The 18,743-nt window shown below is 37.1% G+C and overlaps 1 protein-coding gene across 1 annotated transcript in view; it reads left to right on the forward strand.

Annotated features, from left to right (window-relative positions):
* Slc9a7 (solute carrier family 9 member A7) overlaps positions 1-18,743 on the forward strand; it is a 138,957-nt gene that overhangs the window by 87,799 nt on the left and 32,415 nt on the right. The window contains exons 6-12 of the mRNA XM_026413741.2: positions 312-417; positions 1,418-1,559; positions 3,436-3,541; positions 5,383-5,471; positions 5,562-5,675; positions 7,992-8,103; positions 11,531-11,684. Of these exons, the coding sequence (XP_026269526.1) occupies positions 312-417; positions 1,418-1,559; positions 3,436-3,541; positions 5,383-5,471; positions 5,562-5,675; positions 7,992-8,103; positions 11,531-11,684 (823 nt within the window). The remainder of the gene's footprint in view (positions 1-311; positions 418-1,417; positions 1,560-3,435; positions 3,542-5,382; positions 5,472-5,561; positions 5,676-7,991; positions 8,104-11,530; positions 11,685-18,743) is intronic.

The raw sequence follows: 18,743 nt of genomic DNA on the forward strand, positions 1-18,743 counted from the left end.
ACCAGAAAAGCCAAAGTATTTTAGGGGTGATCATCATTTTTTTTAAAGTTCTACACTAGGCAATTTCAGAGTGTGATGGAATTACAGTGGAAAGCATGCTGTTCTGGGACAGAGTCCTTAGACACAAAGATCACATCAAACTTCATTTAGATTAGGAAGATCGCCAGTTTACTTTCTGTTATAGACCAACACTCCATCTTTGACTCCCTTGCTGATTCCGCCTACGATAGGAATTGCCTGTATAAAACTGTAATCAGTGCTGTAAGGGCAGAAACCAAAACTAATTTCTGTGCTTTGGGGCCACTTTTCAGTGACTGTGCTGGCGATATTTAATGAATTGCATGCAGATGTGGATCTTTATGCACTTCTGTTTGGAGAGAGCGTCCTAAATGATGCTGTTGCCATTGTACTGTCCTCGTAAGTAACAATGTTTCTACTAGGAAAGAGAGACTTTGGTTTCCTGCATGTTTTGGGGCGAATTCAGAAGACTATATCAAAAGTGTTAAATATTGAATTGGGTGTTTTTCTAAATGAGATTTACCAGCTTTGTTTTTAAAGTTTTATTGTTTTGTCCATTCAGCAGCAATCAGAATTCTGACATGAGCTTAACATGGTGGCTGCAGATTAAATTAAATGAATTTGCCCTGGGCGGTGCTTGGTAGAGTGTGGATACTTCTATTTGTTGATACTTTCAGTTACAATAGTCCCCCCTTATCCTTAGGGGATGTATTCCAAGACCCCCAATTGATGCCTGAAGCCACAGATACTACTTAACCCTATGTATACTTTGTTTATACTCTGTCTCTATGATATTTGTACATACATCTGTGATATAGTTTAATTTGTAATTTAAAGTCAGAGATTAGCAATAATAGCTAATAAAATAGAACAATCATTACAATATGGTATAATAAAAGTTATGCAAATGTGAGCATATGTATGAATGCTCACTCTGTCTTGCTGTCTCAAAATATCTTATTGTACTTTTGCCTTTTCACTTATGGGAAGCACTTTGTGACTTCTCTTTGGCATAGTTGAGGTCCCAGCATCCCTACTCTTGGGTTGCTTGAACATAAGCAGTATGATATGATAATCTTGAATGGCTGCTTAGTGACTAATGGGTGAATAACATACAACATGGATATATTGGACAGAGGAATTATTTATGTCCTAGGTAGGATAAAGTTGGACAGTGTGAGATTTCATGTTACTCAGAGCAGCACATAATTTAAAACTTATGAATAATAATTATAAATTATTATTTCTAGAATTTTCCATTTGTATTTTCAGACTGTGGTTGACCTCAGGTTAACTGAAACTACAGGAGTGAAATAGTGAATGAGGTGTGACTGTTGTATCATCATGTAAAACCAGTACAATCTTTTTAAACTTTCTTTTTTTTTTTTTTAAACCTCAGGTCTATTGTTGCCTACCAGCCAGCAGGGCTGAACACTCATGCCTTTGATGCTGCTGCCTTTTTTAAGTCAGTTGGCATTTTCCTAGGTATATTTAGTGGCTCTTTTACCATGGGAGCTGTGACTGGTGTTGTGACTGCTTTAATATCCTTTTTATAGTTTGTACCCCTGCCTGGGTATGTGTATGTGACATTACACTTTGAGAGTTCTCAGATCTTCCTTTCAGATCAGATTCTTAAATTGGTTGTTCCAATGGGGTGTAGTGATTCCTGAAATGTGTCCCTCAGGTGACGTACCATGGTTGGGCCCCTAGCTAAGAGTCTAAGAAAAATATTGGGAAGGAGGCTCTAATACTCTGCTTTGTCCTCATTTTTGCCTACCCCTCCTTGCTTGTGAACCAATTCGAGTATCAATTGAAGGGGGGTAAAAAAAGCTGAGAAGTATGTAGGAGACTAGGGATCAAGGACCACCAGCTTGGAAGGACTTTAGCCTCAGGTTGCTGCTACTGTCTGCTGATCAAGGCTATGTGGGTGTTAACATGATCAAAACTAGCTGGGGGCCATCCATGGGAATTATTCTACAGTGGTCTTCCATGAGCAAATGATGGCACAATCTTTAATTTAAAATAAACAAACAAAAAAACACAAACCAAAAATGCAAAATGTAGAAAGAGCTCCACAAATGTGTTCTTTCATCATATCCTCTTTGATGAGCATTATAAATGTAGTGTGAATCACATCAATTCAATAGGCGATCAGTGTAGATACTACAAGAATTATGATAAAATTATTAATGAGATTTTGTGCATTGAATTTGTGCTCTACATCTTTGAAATATGATGAGTATTTTGCTCTTTGCACATCTCAGTTCTGACTAGCTGCATTTTAAGTGTTTAGTAGCCACATGGGGGTAATGGATACTGTGTTCAATAATGCAGGTTTAGGTGGTCTTGTTCACTGAAGCCTTTTTGGTACCCTGGAACTTATTGCTCAGTGAACTCATTCATGAGATGGTTATATGACAGCCCCATGTTGAATGGTAGTGTCAGAAGATGAATCTGTGCTGTTGCCAAAAGGAGACACCAGCACCTGGTAGCTGATTTTGAGACTTGCACATTTCTTTCTTATTGTCCCATGTCTTCATTAGGCATAATCTGTGTACTCAGACTATAATGACCCACAGGGTTTGTATTCTTAGGCCTGCCTGCCTGCCTGAGGCCCTCCCAACTCTGCCAGAACTAACCTACCAGGCAAGCCTGAGACCAGAAATGTATTCATATTAATTATAATAAATAATTCACATTTTGTACAAGTCACCGCTTAAAGTATAAACTTCAGTAGCTTTTCTAACCATAAAGTAGATGTTCAACTGTAGTTATTAATTTAAAAAAAATCCTAGCCAGGCACCATGATGCATGAGTGTAATCCCAGCAGCTCAGGATGCTGAGGCAGGAGGATTGTAAGTTCAAGGTCAGCCTCAGCAACTTAGTGAGGCACTAAGTAACTCAGTAACACCCTGTCTCTAAATAAAATATTTTTTAAAAAGGGCTGAAGATGTGGCTCAGTGATTAAGTGCCCCTGGGTTCAATCCCTGGTTTAAAAAAAAATCATGGTAAAATATATAACAAAATTTGCCATTTAACATTTTAAGCACACAATTCAGAGGCATTAAGTATATTTGCAATTTCATGTAACCATCCCCACTATCTAGTCCTAGATCTTTTTCCTCATCTCAAACAGAAACTCTGCCCATTCAGTGTTAACTCCCCATTTCCCATTGCCCTAGCCACTGGCAACTTCTTTTCTGTGGGAAAGCATAATTTTATTACCTAAAAAAATATGCCTGGACTAGGGGTGTAGTTCAGTGTTAGAGCACTTGCCTAGCTTCAGCAGCAGCAGCAGCAGCTGCCGGACCCCAAAAGAGGAGAGGAAGGCAATGGCTAGACCTTAGGGAGGAGTCCTGGGCTGATCAGAGGGTGGATCTTGGTGCCTGGAGCTGCGGTCCTTGACGGGGTGCTGACGTGACCAAGTTTACCAAGCTGCACTGCTTCCCCCTGCTGGAGACGGCGCTCTTTTTCCTGATGTCTTGGAGTACATTTCTCTTGGCAGAAGCCTGTGGATTTACAGGTAGGTTCTCTCTTCCCTCAAGCCACCCTTCCCCTAACTGTAGTGGGGGCTGTGGGACTTTGGCCAGAAGAATTCTTAGCAGCTAGATTTTGTTGATTAACTGCTCGATGAGTATCCATATGGAGGATTGCTGACCAAGGCTAGGGTTTGGTCTTAAACATCCAAGTTTCTAAAAACTACATATTTTTAAGGGTAAAGTTTATTATTCCAAACTCAGCTCAGTTTTTTTTTTACACATTCTAACCATAAAGTAGGTGTTCAGCTGCAATGGCTACTGAATATATTCAAATCTTATTTATATCATTCCCCAGATTACTATATAATTTTATAAACAGCAATAATCAGCAAATATGTATTCCTGTAAAGGTAATTTTGCATCTACTCAGATGAGGATGGACACATTTTTTTCATTGTTTTGTCTCTGAGCTATTTAATCATTGTTTTTTCAATACTAGGTATTTATGGTGTCAGTGAAATATGCAGGTTGAGTATCTCATTATTTGGATTCTTTTAAAATTTCAGACTATTTCTATACACATAAAGAGTTAGCTTGAGGAAGAGACCCAAGCATAAATTCAGAATTCACTTATGTTTTATATATACCTTATACACAGATCCAGAACATAATATTTTATAATATTTTTAATAATTTTGGACATAACACAAAGGTTGTATAAGTCACCCACTTTATAGCTAAAAGAGCTAGGAGGCTCTTTTTTTCTTGGAGGTGCTGAATGAACTGTGTTATGCACTTTTTTTTTTTGGTGGGGGGCTACCAGGGATTGAACCCAGGGGCACTGGACCACTTAGCCACATCCCCAGCCCTATTTTATATTTTATTTAGAGGCAGGGTCTCATGACTTTGGACTGACTTTGAACTCACAATTCTCCTGCCTCAGCTTCCCGAGCCACTGGGATTACAGGTGTGAGCCACCACACATGGCTGCACTTGTGTTTTGACTACATCCCATCACATGAGGTCAGGTGTGGAATTTCCTACTTGTGGCATCATGTCAGTGCTCAAAAATTTTTGGATTGTAGAGCAGTTTAGATTTTAGAATAGGAATAGGGTTATTCAACATATGTAATGTTAGTGTGGATGATAATGTGAGTTTTTTGTCATATTCTCTCATTTTAAAGAAATCACTGAATTTTTCCACTAGGAAACTCAAGTACATTTACTCTATATGATCCAGATAGTTACAGAGAACTTTTATCATCTTTTTAAAATACTACAATGTCTTTATATGCATCATTACTAAATGGCTTACTTCCTTAAAACTTGACTGTTCTCTGGGAAGTATAGTCCCATGTATGTCAGTTGTGTTGCACGACAAAATGGTTACCATTAACTGGAAATCTAGATCATCAAGCCTTGGACAAATGGAATAGTATTCTCAGTCTATTTTGTCTGAGGCCCCAGACTATTAAAAAACATGAAGCATTGGTTTGAAATGAAATACACTCATTCTAAAAACAGACATGAATATGACAAAAGTGTATGAATGGCCCTCGCAGTCTCTTTGGGGAAATGAATGCTATGGTATATGCCAACTACAGATGGCAAATTTAGAGAGAGAAAATGTGCATAACATTGGAGAAATGGAACGAGTTTGGGGACCTGGCCTTGAAGGAAGAGAGGGCAAAGTTGGGAGAAGGAAAGTTTGGTATTACTGGTGAGGAGCAAAGGGAGCTTTCAATAATAGGAAATCTCAAAAATATTTTTGGAAGTTGAAATATGCTAGGTTTGCCTACTACCTTCACTTTTTGTTTTAGCAGGGGTTTTTTCCTGCCTCTTTTTTCTCCATTGACTAAAAAAAAACCCAAATCTCTCCTTACAGGTGTTGTAGCTGTTCTTTTCTGTGGGATCACACAAGCTCATTATACCTACAACAATCTCTCAGTGGAATCAAGAAGTCGAACCAAGCAGGTAAGACAGGGCCTTGGTATTGAGCGTTGCCTGGTAATACAAGGAAGGGGAGTGCAGGGTTTACAATCTCCTTTTCCCTTCTCCACGCAGCTGTTTGAGGTGTTACACTTCCTGGCAGAGAACTTCATCTTCTCCTACATGGGCCTGGCGCTGTTTACCTTCCAGAAGCACGTTTTCAGCCCCATTTTCATCATTGGCGCTTTTGTATCCTTTTCTCATTCTACCATTTTCTACATGGAGAGGTGACCACAGCTGGGGAAGCTCTACTAGTGCTTTAATTGTTATTGTTGTTATTTTATCTGTTTCAGATGCAGGAATAGGCCAGTTCTACTGATACTTTTTACTGTGAGAAAAAGAAGGCCTAAGTGGTGCTTCATAAAGTTAAATGTCTTTTATTTTAAATACTAGCATTTATGTTCAGGTCATCCTTCCTGCATTTTCTGTAAAAAGGATGGCCTCAGTGTTAAGCTGGGGCTTGAGAGGTGATTTTTGTTTTGAGTTCCCTTTTGGGTAAGTCTAAAAGTCAGCAGCAATATCAATCTCCACAATTATTTTTGATATTTCATTGTCATGTGAATTCTAAAACAGGGCCTTCTCTGATTTGGGTGGCTAGAAAGTTGCAATCTACTTGCTCTCAACTACCCACCTATCGTGGGCAGCCTTTCTTCACACTGCCCTGGGGTGCTTACAGGCAGACTACACTCTCACCCAAGCTACCCTGCTGCTATGGATCACAATGTGAAAGTCTCCTTTGCTTTTCCCAAAAAAGAAAGGAAGGAAGGAAGTGATGGAAGGAAGAGAAGATACTTGATTTCTTGACTTGGCCCCATTGTGAATATAGTTTTGGAAAGGGAGACATGGTTTTGAGAAGGGAAACACAGGTTTGGGGATGGCTTTTCTTGAGCAAGGAGGAATTCGAGTGCCTAGCAATTAATATAGTAGCTGAAGGTTTCACTCACTAGGTTTCAAATACTATTGTTTTCATTGGGGTGAACTTTTCTGGGGCTTGATTTTAAGATCCTGAGCAGAAGTCTCCTGTTGTTGGACATTTACTTTCACCTTTTTTGAGGCCTCAGAGTAATCTTTAGCTCTTGGAATTTTGGCAGCAAGGAGTGATTTTCTCTTCTGGGCTTTTTATTTTAATTGGTTGTTCAAAACATTACAAAGCTCTTGACATATCATATTTCATACAATTAGATTCAAATGGGTTATGAACTCCCATTTTTTACCCCAAATACAGATGATTGACACTCCCCAAGCTGCTAGATAGCAGTAATGTTGAAATCCTTCTAGTTACAGTGTCCTATGCTCATACTGGTGGCTCATTTCTTAGATTTACACATTCACCAGACAAATAGCTCAAAATCTGAATGATCAGTGTTTTTCTTTTTCATTAAGAAGGAGAGGACATGTTGTTTTGATTTGTATTCCTTGCATGCTATCCTGTGAGAGCACAGCCCATGTTTACAGATCAGGGCCTGTGACCGGGTGAGCAGAGTCCTCTGGAAATCCTAAAGGCTGCTGACCACTTAAGATCTTCTGCTTCATCTCTGGAGTAGAATTTCTTTTATGAACACTACCTGTTTCCTTTTGTTTAAAAAAAAAGGAAAGAAAGAAAGGAAAAGAAAAGAGAAAAACAGTGCCTTACCCTGGAGGAAACAGAAGATAGTTCCGCCCTGGCTTCTGTCTGAAACAGCTGCAGCTCCTGCAGCTGGCGCTTTGCCTAAACGGAAGCTCCCCATTCCTCTGGCTCCCACAGGGGGTTTCCTTCTCTGACCAGGGGAGTGAGAAGCTCTCTCTGTTGAGTGCTGTCTAAACTTGGCAAGTGACAGATGACTGGTTTCCCTGAATTCTTTGCTTTGCACAGTAGACTTCCTTTTCCACACTCTTCCTTTTCTGTGTTTTATATCTCAAAAAGACATTTCAGCCATTTAGGTAAAGGAATCTCCCTGGGTTGATTCTTATGAGTTATCTGATCATCTCTTTGTTGTATAAATACTTTTAATGTTCCACATCTCTTATTTATAGGTTCTTCCTGGGCATTGAAGTCCCTGGTGTTTACTTGCAAGTGAAGTTTGCAAGCTCTTACCCAGAAAACTTCCTCTTTATAGTTGTTCCAGGATTAGTAATCTTTCTTTCTTGTGATTTTTCTTGCAGTAGAGCCCAATGCACAATTTGCTTTTATTAACTCCTCATTTCTGCCATGGTACTTCAACTTATTTTAGACTCATTTTTAGACAGATTGAAGAATTAATCAATACCATTTGAATTAAGTCAGAAAGTTATAACAGTGTGTTTAACAAGCTAGAAATTATCTCTATGAATGGGAACCTGGGGAACATTGGCCAAATGATACCCATTTTATTGATGAGTGATTTGTCTAGGGGGGAACTACACAGCCTGGCTTCTTTGGGTAGTTCCCTGGATCATAACATTCCTAAAATTCTCTGATCAACCAATTTGTGTGAAAGTGTCTTTCTGGAAACCTGTTGGTCCCTTAACCTTCATCCTGTTGGTCAGGTTGCTATCTTCCTGGGCAGAGCTGCACATATCTACCCACTCTCCTTCTTCCTGAACTTGGGTAGAAGGCATAAGATTGGCTGGAATTTTCAACACATGATGATGTTTTCAGGTAAAAAAAAAAACAAGTATATATGTAATGAAAATTAGTTTTATTTAGCAAGCAATGATAGTATGATTAAAATATAAGTCAGTGAGGTTCATAAAAAGACATTCAAATTTCTGGTTCTTTCGTATTACCTACAATGCAGAACAGGACAGATATATATGTTCAACTGAGTTAATATTGATTTGAAAACCATACTACCAAATGTGAACATTCTCCCTATCGGTATTTGCATATTTACCACCCAAGGGACCTAGAAATATATAAGTATTCAAAGTGCTCGATTGTTTTCTAGCAGTTGTTTATAACACACAAGCTTCTTAGAAGGACTCCAGACCTAAAATTAGAAGGAAGATAACTAGTGATGAAACAAAGCATGGGTCACATCACTCAGCACCTCTCAGCTACAGTATCCTTTCTTGTAAAGTAAAGTAATTGAACCAAGTAGCAGAAGTCCCTCTTTGTTCCGACTTTCTGTGGAGCAAGAGGAATAAAATACACTCAAAAAGCAAGATAAATCCAAAGCTGGATTTAACAGCTATGACAGTTCTGTTTGATTTACACTGTTGTAACCCTTTTCACTATGAAGCTGAGAGATTCAGAAAAGCCACTGAGGGGACAAAGGGCAATAAAGAAAGATGTAGAGGTAAAGAAGGTAGAAAGCAATTGCCATGAATAGATGATAAAGTGAGAGTGGTAAACATCATATGAGACCCAGGTTAGAGCAAGCATGTCATCACACCAAAGAGAGAAGATATTGGGGGCAAAAGACCATCGGGACCCTTAAAGGTACCTCTGACTTGTGGGGTATGGAGAGAGGGGAAGTACCAGAGGACAGAGTGGGTAGTAGCCACTTTACTGGGATGTAGTGGTTTTAGGGGGTCTCACAGAGATGCCTGGAGCCTAATAAAATCATACTGAAATGACTCCAACAGGCAGTACTCCATACATCTCTCCTTCTGTCCCAAGCAAGCTTGCCATGAGCATGAATCTATTCCCTGCCATATTGATTGCCTTTCACTCTGACAAACGTTTTTAGATGTCCTCTTTTTATAAGCCAGAGTTCTAGTTTATGAAAGATACAAAGACCAGCCTCCTTCAAGGAGAGGTCACAGTCCTCTGGGGGTGTGGGGAGACAGATGCACAAAGAGCTAATTTCCTCTCAAGAAAGGATGACAGCTTGTGCAAAGATGTGTAAAAGACAGGACAAGAAGAGGAGTATTCAAGACCATTTTCACAAAAGGGGTGGCCTTCAAACTGGCCTTGGAAGAAATGTAATTTCAGGAGGCAGCAGGTGGAAAGGCAGATAAGCATTGCTCTATGTGCTTTTTTTCAAGGAAGGACAGCAGTTGTGTTTGAAATGTCAGACACATGGAGCAATGCAGAGAGTGAGGTTCCAAAGGAAAAATGCATCTGGTGATCCGAAGCCTTTTGTTTTTATCAAACTTGCCTGTTGGGCTTGTTAAAGCAGATTGTAGGTTCTACTACCAAGGGTGTCTGATTCTGGAGGTGAGCCCCAAGAATTTCCATTTCTAGCACATTCTCAGCTGCTGCCGCTGGGTAAAGGACAGTACTTCAAGAACCACTTTTGTTCAGAGGAGACCACAGAAGCTCCAGAGTTGTCCTAAAGAGCTTGGGTTTTACTCAAGGGCAACAGGAAAACATTGAGAGCTTGATGAAGAAGGGCAGTGACAAGCTTCTGCTTACATATTAGGAAGATGCCAGTGGACAAAAAGAAGACGAATTGGAGATAACTGTCATCTAGGCAAACTTCAAATAGATAAACATTATCTTCTTTACCAAAAGATTGAGATATACACAGTACTATTTAAAGATGCCACCCAAAATATTTTACACTGGCAGAAATTTGGCTATCCAAAGGAACCTATTCTTCAAGGCTTTGAAATGCCTGAGGTTCCCCTTTCATATTGCTTATAGTTTACCTATTAAATTAAAGAAAGATGTCATACATTATCTTTCCCTAGCCCCCCAAATTCTCTTCTTGGTGGCAACATTCCTGTAGAGGCTTAAATATTGACTGATGACCTTGTTGGCTAAAGAGTGATCTAGCTGTATCTAAATAATTCACAGGACAGAGTAATAGAAAACATCACCTTTTAAAATTTTTTTTAGTTGTTGATAAACATGAAGTATCTTTATTTATTTTTATGTGGTGCTGAGAATTGAACCCAGTGCCTCACATAAGCGAGGCAGGTACTCTACCACTGAGCTACAGCCCCAGCCCCAACTTTTCTATTTTTTAAGGTAACTTTTATTGAGTCACTCCTTTGTGAATTGTGAAGGTCTCATATTAATTGTGAAATTATTGGGAAAGGGGAAATTTATAAACAGATATGATAGGTCTAACTTTTTCTTCTCTTGTATAATGTACACATTATCTTGTACTTGGGAAGTAAGAATTTATACTAGATGGGTACTAAAGACTGTGAATTTTGTCTTTACCATAAAACAAATTATGAGCATGGTATGAGAACAGAACAGAGGAGCTTAGAAAGTAAACTCTAAAACATGAAAATGTTGGTTAATCTTAATGTACCTCAAGGATCAACAAAGTACAGCTCCAGGGCTAAATCTGGCTGTTGATAATTATATAAACCTGTTTTTATATACCCCACCAGTTCAGAATTCCTTTTATAGATGAATATTTACAATCTATTTGAGGAGAGGGAACAGTAACTTTGAAACCCAATTAATCAAAATATCCCTCTGCAAAGAATTCTATTCTTTTCATTAGTAGACCTTCATTACAACAAAGTGTACTCAATTGTTCTTATCATATTGTTAATTTTAATTAAATAATAATTTGTAGCAACCTGTTTTCTATCTTTTATATAAATACCTATATAACATCCTTGATTTGGTCTCTTGGTCCACCAAACCTGAAGTATTTAATGTCTGGCCCTTTAAAGAAAGAGTTGGCAACTCCTGATATAAGTCGGCTATATTTTCACTTCTCTGCATGGCTTCCCCCTTTGCTAAGGAAATGCTGCACTGTTTTCCACTAATGTACATTTGACATATTCAGAGCTAGCATGTGTTTTAAGTTTATGTTGACTGGGTAGTGTTTTGATCATAGACTAAGAGAATGTGTGTTATTAACATTTATTTATACTTCTTTTTACTTTTGGTTACTAGCAGGAAAATTATTTAGACAATTAGTGTGTCAGTATCCTAAAATGTGCTGTACAAATTGATGTAGTATTTTTCTCATTGTATTTGGCAATTTTGCAAAACATAACTTCAAAGAGGAGACAGCCATATACGTTTCAGGTTTTTCTTTCTAAGTAAAACAACTTGGCCCCCGAAGCACAAATGGCTGGAGTTTATTACCCACAAGTGGCAGTACTGGATTTTGAGAAGACATTGCCAGTTGTCTTTATCACTAAGAGATCTTCCTCTTTGGTCCCTTCAGGCCTCAGGGGAGCCATGGCCTTTGCTTTGGCCATCCGTGACACAGCATCCTATGCTCGCCAGATGATGTTCACAACCACCCTCCTTATTGTCTTCTTCACCGTCTGGATCATTGGTGGAGGCACAACCCCCATGTTGTCATGGCTTAATATAAGGTCAGTTTGGAACCAAGGCCAGTTTTATATCTCAATATGTCAGTTTCTACTGTTCTTGAGAATGTTCAGTGTGCCTTGCAGGTTGTATGCCACAGCTTAGTTCATGAAGGTTTTTAGTCTTTTGTTTTGGAGGGGGATTAAATTAAGTTTGGAGTAATGGGGCTTTCCAACAGAAACAAAAAATGTCGTCATTAAAACATTTGTCAGTACAAACACAGAGAATTAGAATCACCCGGATTTTGCTAGAGCAGTGATATCAGGGCACAAATTTAGAGTGTTAAAACTGCAGGAAAGAGAATAGACCTGTAGCCTCTGACAGTCTTCAGTATTTCATGTCCCTTTGCAATGAAACCTGAAGGATAAGCTCATCAGCCAGAAATAGAATTAGAGTTTTGTTTTAGCATGAGATTGTATGCTGTGTCTCTTCTTGCTTGAGGGCACAAAAGGTTGACATTTCTTGTGTAACTCTCATTTGTTGCAGCTGTGTGTCAGTAAAGAGGAACACTGACCCGAGTTTGGTTTTCTAAGAGCATTTGAACTCCAAACTGTGTTTGCAAACTCCAATACCAACATTGGAACATTTCCAGAGACCCACAGCTTAACTTGGACTCTGGTTTAAGACAAGCCCCTCTTACCTTTGAAACTCAGTTTTTCTCAATGTTAAATGAAGGCACTCTGCCACATTACCTCCAGGGCCCTTCTGCTCCAAGTGTTGCAGTTTCAGATCTACAGGGAATGCCATGATGGTGATGGGAACCAAGAGATAATTGTGTACTAAGATGTGAGGAATCATTCTGTGAAAAGCCACCAGGTGGCAATGTTTTTCCTTTCTCTGCTGGCTTTTAATTTGCATTACCTTCTCCACATGTAAAGTAGCTTGGAGGAGAAAAAATGAACAAAGATCTTCCAACCATCCTTAGAGTGAGGGAGAAAAAGTAGAACTTGAAAGAATAGCCTCTTCTACCTGAGGCTTTTGTATTAATGGCAGGTAGGGATTCCTGGGCTTGAGCACTACCAGCTGGGTTAGGGTGTCTCTACTTGCAGATAAAGGTGGGAGCTTATCATTGATAGTTATAATCATTATTACATTTGTGTTGCAGGTATTGTTTTAGATATCATGCATGTACTAAGATAATTCTCATAACATTCCTGTAAGGGAGATATACTATTATTTCTATATTATTGAGGAAACTGAGTCGCAGAGCAACAACTTGCCCAAGGTCACAGAGCTTTAAGAGGATGAAATAGGATTTGAACTCAGGCAGTCTTACCAGAGTCCACACGCTTAAACACTGTGTTGTACATCCTGTTAAAAGGGTTGCTGTGCTAACAACTACTTTGATGTTATGAAATTTGGAATGGTTAGAATTTCAGCTTCCTGACATGAATCTCAAGGGTTGGATGAAATAAAATAATCCATTCTGGGGAACATAAACCTGAGGAAGAAAATTTACAGTCTTGTGGTTTTAAACTTGAGACATAAGATAGTACCATCTTTGGGTTGGGGCTGTGGCTCAGAGGTAGAGCGCTCACCTACCATGCATGAGGCACTGGGTTTGATCCTCAGCACCACATAAAAATAAAATAAAGATATTGTGTCTACCTATAACTAAAAAATAAATATTATAAAAAAGATAGTACCATCTTTGTTTTGTGTAGCAGGATGAGGGTAAGAAAGGGGGATTGGTTCTGCACACAGTTTAGAACCTTTACCTTAGGTCATCTCTGAGATTATTTCTTGTTCCTGTTTGTCTGATCACCCAGTAAGTGCCCTGGATGCTCAGAGCCTGATTAAATCATATTTGATTTTCTAAGTCTTTTTCTGTTTCCACCCTCATCCAAACATATGCAGGACCAAATAATTTTCTACAGAGTAGAGAGTAGATTTGTTTGTATTTTTCATGACCCTTTTCAAAAAGTGGGTCATTAAAACAATCCTAGCCAGAGCTGAGAACATGAGCAGCTTTCCTTCAGCTACATAAACTGTAGGTAAGGGAAGGATGTTGAACTAGGCTAGAAATGGATAGGAAGGAGGTAGCAGGAATTGCTACTGAGCAAGCAACAAACAGTATTTGCTCTAGGAATCATTTTCTGACATCTTACTGTATACTAGGTGCTATTTTCTAAGTGCTTTCTGTATATAGTTGGCCCTCATTTTTGTAGGTTTCAATGAACTATGGATTGAGAAATTTTGGGAAATATTGTTTCTGTGCTGAACAGGTGTAGACTCTTTTCTTTTCATTATTTCCTAAATATATAGTATGACAATAATTTACATAGCATTTGAATTATATTTGGTATCATAAATAATCTAGAGGTGATTTAACCTATCTGGAAAGGTGTGCATAGGTTTTATGCAAATAAGATGTTCTTTCCTATGAGGGACTTAAGCATCTGAAGATTTTGTTATCCAAGAGTGTCCAGGAACCAATCCCCTGTGGATACTGAGGAATGACTGTATTATGTTAACGTCTTTAATAATGCAATTATGTATTTGTAAATATACACTTTTATTCTGGTGTTGTGAATATTCTTTGAATGAGGAAACCAATACATAAAGAGGTTAGGTAGCCTGGCTTTGGTATCATAGTTACATGATGACAGGTCAAGGTCTTATGCAACTCTGAAGTCTGTGCTCTTATTTAGTCTTCTAGAATACCTGGGTAAAGCAACAGATTCCGATTTTGTGGGGCCTAGAGCTTTTATACAATTTAGGGAGCTCCTTTACATTGCTCATACAAAATCAGGTATAAGTTAAATATTTGCTAAAAATATATAAAGGTGAATTTTGCTGAATAGATGAGAAATAAATTATAGTATGTTTCAAAGTTTTCAAAAGTTAATAATAAATATAAATATCAGTGTCCAGAAAAATAATAGAACGTTTTATTTATTAGCTGACAGCTGTACAAGTTGAGCATCCCTAATCTGAAAAATCCAAAATCATAAATACTCCAAAATCCAAAACATTTTGAGCACTGTGACTCTCAAAAACATTCAGATTTTAGAGCATTTTACATTTCATAATTTGAGGTTAAGGATACTCAACTAGTAAAGTCTATGCAAAATTTGAAAATCCAAAAACTCTAAACATTTCTGGTCCTAAGCATTTCAGATAATACTAATACAGATAATGTGTAATACTTTTTTCCTACTTTTTAAAATCTGCCTACTTTTTGATCCCCTTTTCATATAATAATTTTATAATCTATACAGAGAGAATAGAAATATAAATCAGTCTTTTCTCTCAAGCATAGGTGGTCAATATTTGCTATTATTTGTAATTTGTATTTTAGAAAGCATTCTTTCAGCTTTATTACTTTTTATTGGTAATGTCATGTAAAATTTTGAAATTGTCAAATTTAGGAAAACCTCAATCAAAATTTTCTCATATGTGAGCCAGAAGATTTGAGGGCATAAAATTTTTTATGCAGCATCATTTTTAAAAACCTTATTATATTTTGAAATATTTACAGATTCACAGGACATTGCAAAAATAGAGCCAAGAGATGCCATGTGTGTTTCACCCATTATTTTTCTGTTCATTACATCTTGTATACCTATGGTACAATATCTCAGTAGGAGCTGGCATGGGTTCAATGTGTGTGTGGTTGTATGCCTACTTTTTAAAATTCATATTTGATTTTCTAAAGACTATCTTTGTATACCTTCTTTGGTAAAATATCTGTTCAATGTTTATCACATCTAGGCTCACATAAGCATCATCTGCACTCAAGATACAGAACTTTTCCATCAGCATGAAGATGTCCCTAGTTTCACCCTGTATTTCATATCCACCTCCTTATCCACCACCATCCATAACACCTGGCAACCTCTAATTTGTTCTTTTGTCATTTGAGAACATTATATAAATGGAACCATACAGTATATAATCTTTTGAGATTGACTTTTTTTTTCCTACTCAGCCTAATGCCCTGCAGAGGTTGTCTCATGTATGAATGGTTTATTCCTTTTTATTGCTGAGTAAAAGTCCATGGTATGGATATATCATATTTGTTTAACCATTCACCCCTTAAAGGAAATTTGTGTACTTTCTAGTTTTATGGCTATCATAAATAAAACTACTGTGAATATTTGTGTATAGGTTTTTGCATTGGCATGGTTTTCCTATCTCCAAGATACATGTACAGGAGTATGACTGCTAGGTCAGACAGTAAATGTGTGTTTGAATTTCTAAGAGCCAGGCGTGGTGGTGCACACCTATAACCCAGCAGCTTGGGAGGCTGAGACAGGAGGATTGCAAGTTCAAAGCCAGCCTCAGCAATGGCAAGGTGCTAAGCAACTCAGTGAGACCCTGTCTCTAAATAAAATACAAATAGGGCTGGGGATGTGGCTCAGTGGTCAAGTGCCCCTTAGTTCAATCCCTAGTACCAACAACAACAAAAAAAAAATTTCTAAGAAATTGCCAAACAGTTTTCCAGGGTGGCTGTACCATTTTATATCCCCACCAGCAGTATACAAGAGATCCAGTTTCTTAGCATCCTTGCCAACACTTGGTATTGCCACTATTTTTCATTACATCTATTCTAATAAGTTTGTGGGGATAGGTCATTGTGATCTTAATTTGCATTTCTCCTCTCATGGCTAATGATGTTGAACATCTCTTCATGTGTTTATTTTCCATAAACATACCTTCTTTGGTAAAATATCTGTTCAATGTTCAAGTTTTTTGTCCATTTTTTAATTGGATTATTTATTTTTTATTGATTTTTGATAATTCTTCATTCTAGATGATAGACTTTTGTCAGGTATATGATTTCTAAATATTTTCTCCCAGACTGTAGTTTGTCTTGTTATCCCTTTAATAGAGTTTTAGAGTAGAAGTTTTAATTTTGATGATGTATAATCTTTTTTTTCTTTTATAAATCATGCATTTGGTGTCATATCTGAGGACTCTTGACCAAGCCCTAAGTCCTGAAGGTTTTCTTCTGTGTTATTTCCTTAAAGTTTTTTTTTTTTTATTGTGTGGTTTAATAAAATGACTCAAAGTTACTTTTTTGTAAAAGAAGTGAGGTTAGGTTGAAATATTATTTTCTTTACCCATGACTACCCAGTTGTTCCAGTATGATTTATTAGAAAGACTATCTTTACTCTTTTATTTTACTTCTTTGTCAGAAATCAATTGTCTATGTGCATTGGAGCCATTTATGTTCTGCTCCATTGATTTGTGGGTCTGTTCTTCCTATAATACCTTGCTGTTTTGAGAACTATAGTTAATACAGTAAGCCTTGACATTAGGTAGAGAAATTCTGCCCACTTTCTTATTCTTCTTTTTTTAGAATTGTTATAGTTATTCTAGTTCTTTTGCACATTAATTTTAGAATGAGCTTGTCTGTATCAAAAAAATCTTTCTGGGACTTTTCTTAGGAATTACATTAAACCTATATATGCCAGTTTGGGGAGATTGATATCTTCATTATGTTGTGTCTTTCAATCCATGAACATAGTATGTTTCTAAATTTACTTTGACCTTCTTGAATTTCTGTCATTAGTATTTTGTATTTTCCACTGTACAAGGCCTTTACATGTTTTGTTAGGTTTTTGTATCCTGTCACCTTGCTGAACTGACTTTTATTAGTTCTAGGAAGACTTTTCTTTTTTTTTTTTTCATAGAGTCTTTGAGATATTCTACGTAGACCATCTTGTCACTTGCAAATAAAGACAACTTTATTTCATCTTTCCAACCAGCGTGTCTTTTCTTTTCTTGCCTTATTGCTCTAGTTGACTTTCTATACCATATTTATTAACTATATTTATTATCTTGTTCCTGATCTTAAGAGGGAGCATTCAGTCTTTCCCCACTAAGTGTATTGCATTAATTATAAGATGGTTTTTTTTGTAGATTTTCATGAGGAAATTCCTATCTCCTTTTTGGTTTCTGAGAGTCTTTGCAATTAATAGGTGTTGAATTTTGTTACTTTTTCTGCATCAGTTGAGATGATCCTATTATTTTTCTTATTTAATCTATTACTATAGTGAATTACATTGATAATTCTCAAATATTGAACCAGTATTGCTTCTCTGAGATAAATCTCACTTGTTTGTGGTACATTGCTTTACATTGTACTACATTCTATAAGCAAATATTTTGTTAAGAATTTTTATTTCTATATTCATGAGGGACATTGATCTGCAGTTCCCTTTTTTGTACTTCCTTTATCTGGTTTTGGTGTTAGGGTAATATGATTTCACAAAGTAAGTTGGGGCATGTTCCATACTCTTATAGAATTGGTATTATTATTATTTTTTTGAATGTTGGGTAGAAATCAAATCTCTAGTGAAATCATTTAGACATGGAGGCTTCTTTCCCAGGAATTTTTAGATTGTGTAGTTATAGGGCTATTCAGATTATATATTTCATACTGCATTTTGGTGGATTGTGAAATTAGTCCATTTTATCTGATTTGTCATGTTTGTCTTATTCATAATATCATTCCCTTATTATCCTTTTGATCTCTTTGGGGTTTACACTGATATCCTCTGATTTATTCCTGATACTTTATGATATTTCATTCCTTTAATGTATACTTTCTCTCTTTTTTGTCAGTCTTGCTAGAGGTTTATTGATTTATTGATCTTTTCAAAGAACCAACTATTTATTTCATTGATTTTTCTGTATTCTTTTTCTAATTTCCATTTAATTGATATTTGTTCTTGTCTTTATTATTTCCTTCCTTTTGTCCAACTCTACCCATATAGAATAATGAAGCAAAGTGTGCCACCGTTGAAAAATACAGTATCGATTGGTTAATTGCATTTTCTAGATGTGTATAAATAGTGTTTGTGTAAATGTAGAAACTGGCATTTACAGAGATTACATCAAAAGAAATTCCCTTCAAAATAGGGTAATGAGACTGACTCATTGGTTTCTTTGGCTTCTGATGTTACTTGATGGCCATGAATCATTTTTGTAACCCAGGTTCTTATTTTTAATTGATTCAGAAACCCCCTAATGTTCAGTGTGGTGTTTTGACCCCTGTGAACTCAGTAGGATTAGTACCTAGTTGTTCCTTATTTCTCCAGCCTGCTGAAAGAGGC

This window comes from Urocitellus parryii, chromosome X, assembly GCF_045843805.1.
Source record: "Urocitellus parryii isolate mUroPar1 chromosome X, mUroPar1.hap1, whole genome shotgun sequence".
Classification (NCBI taxonomy): domain Eukaryota; kingdom Metazoa; phylum Chordata; class Mammalia; order Rodentia; family Sciuridae; genus Urocitellus; species Urocitellus parryii.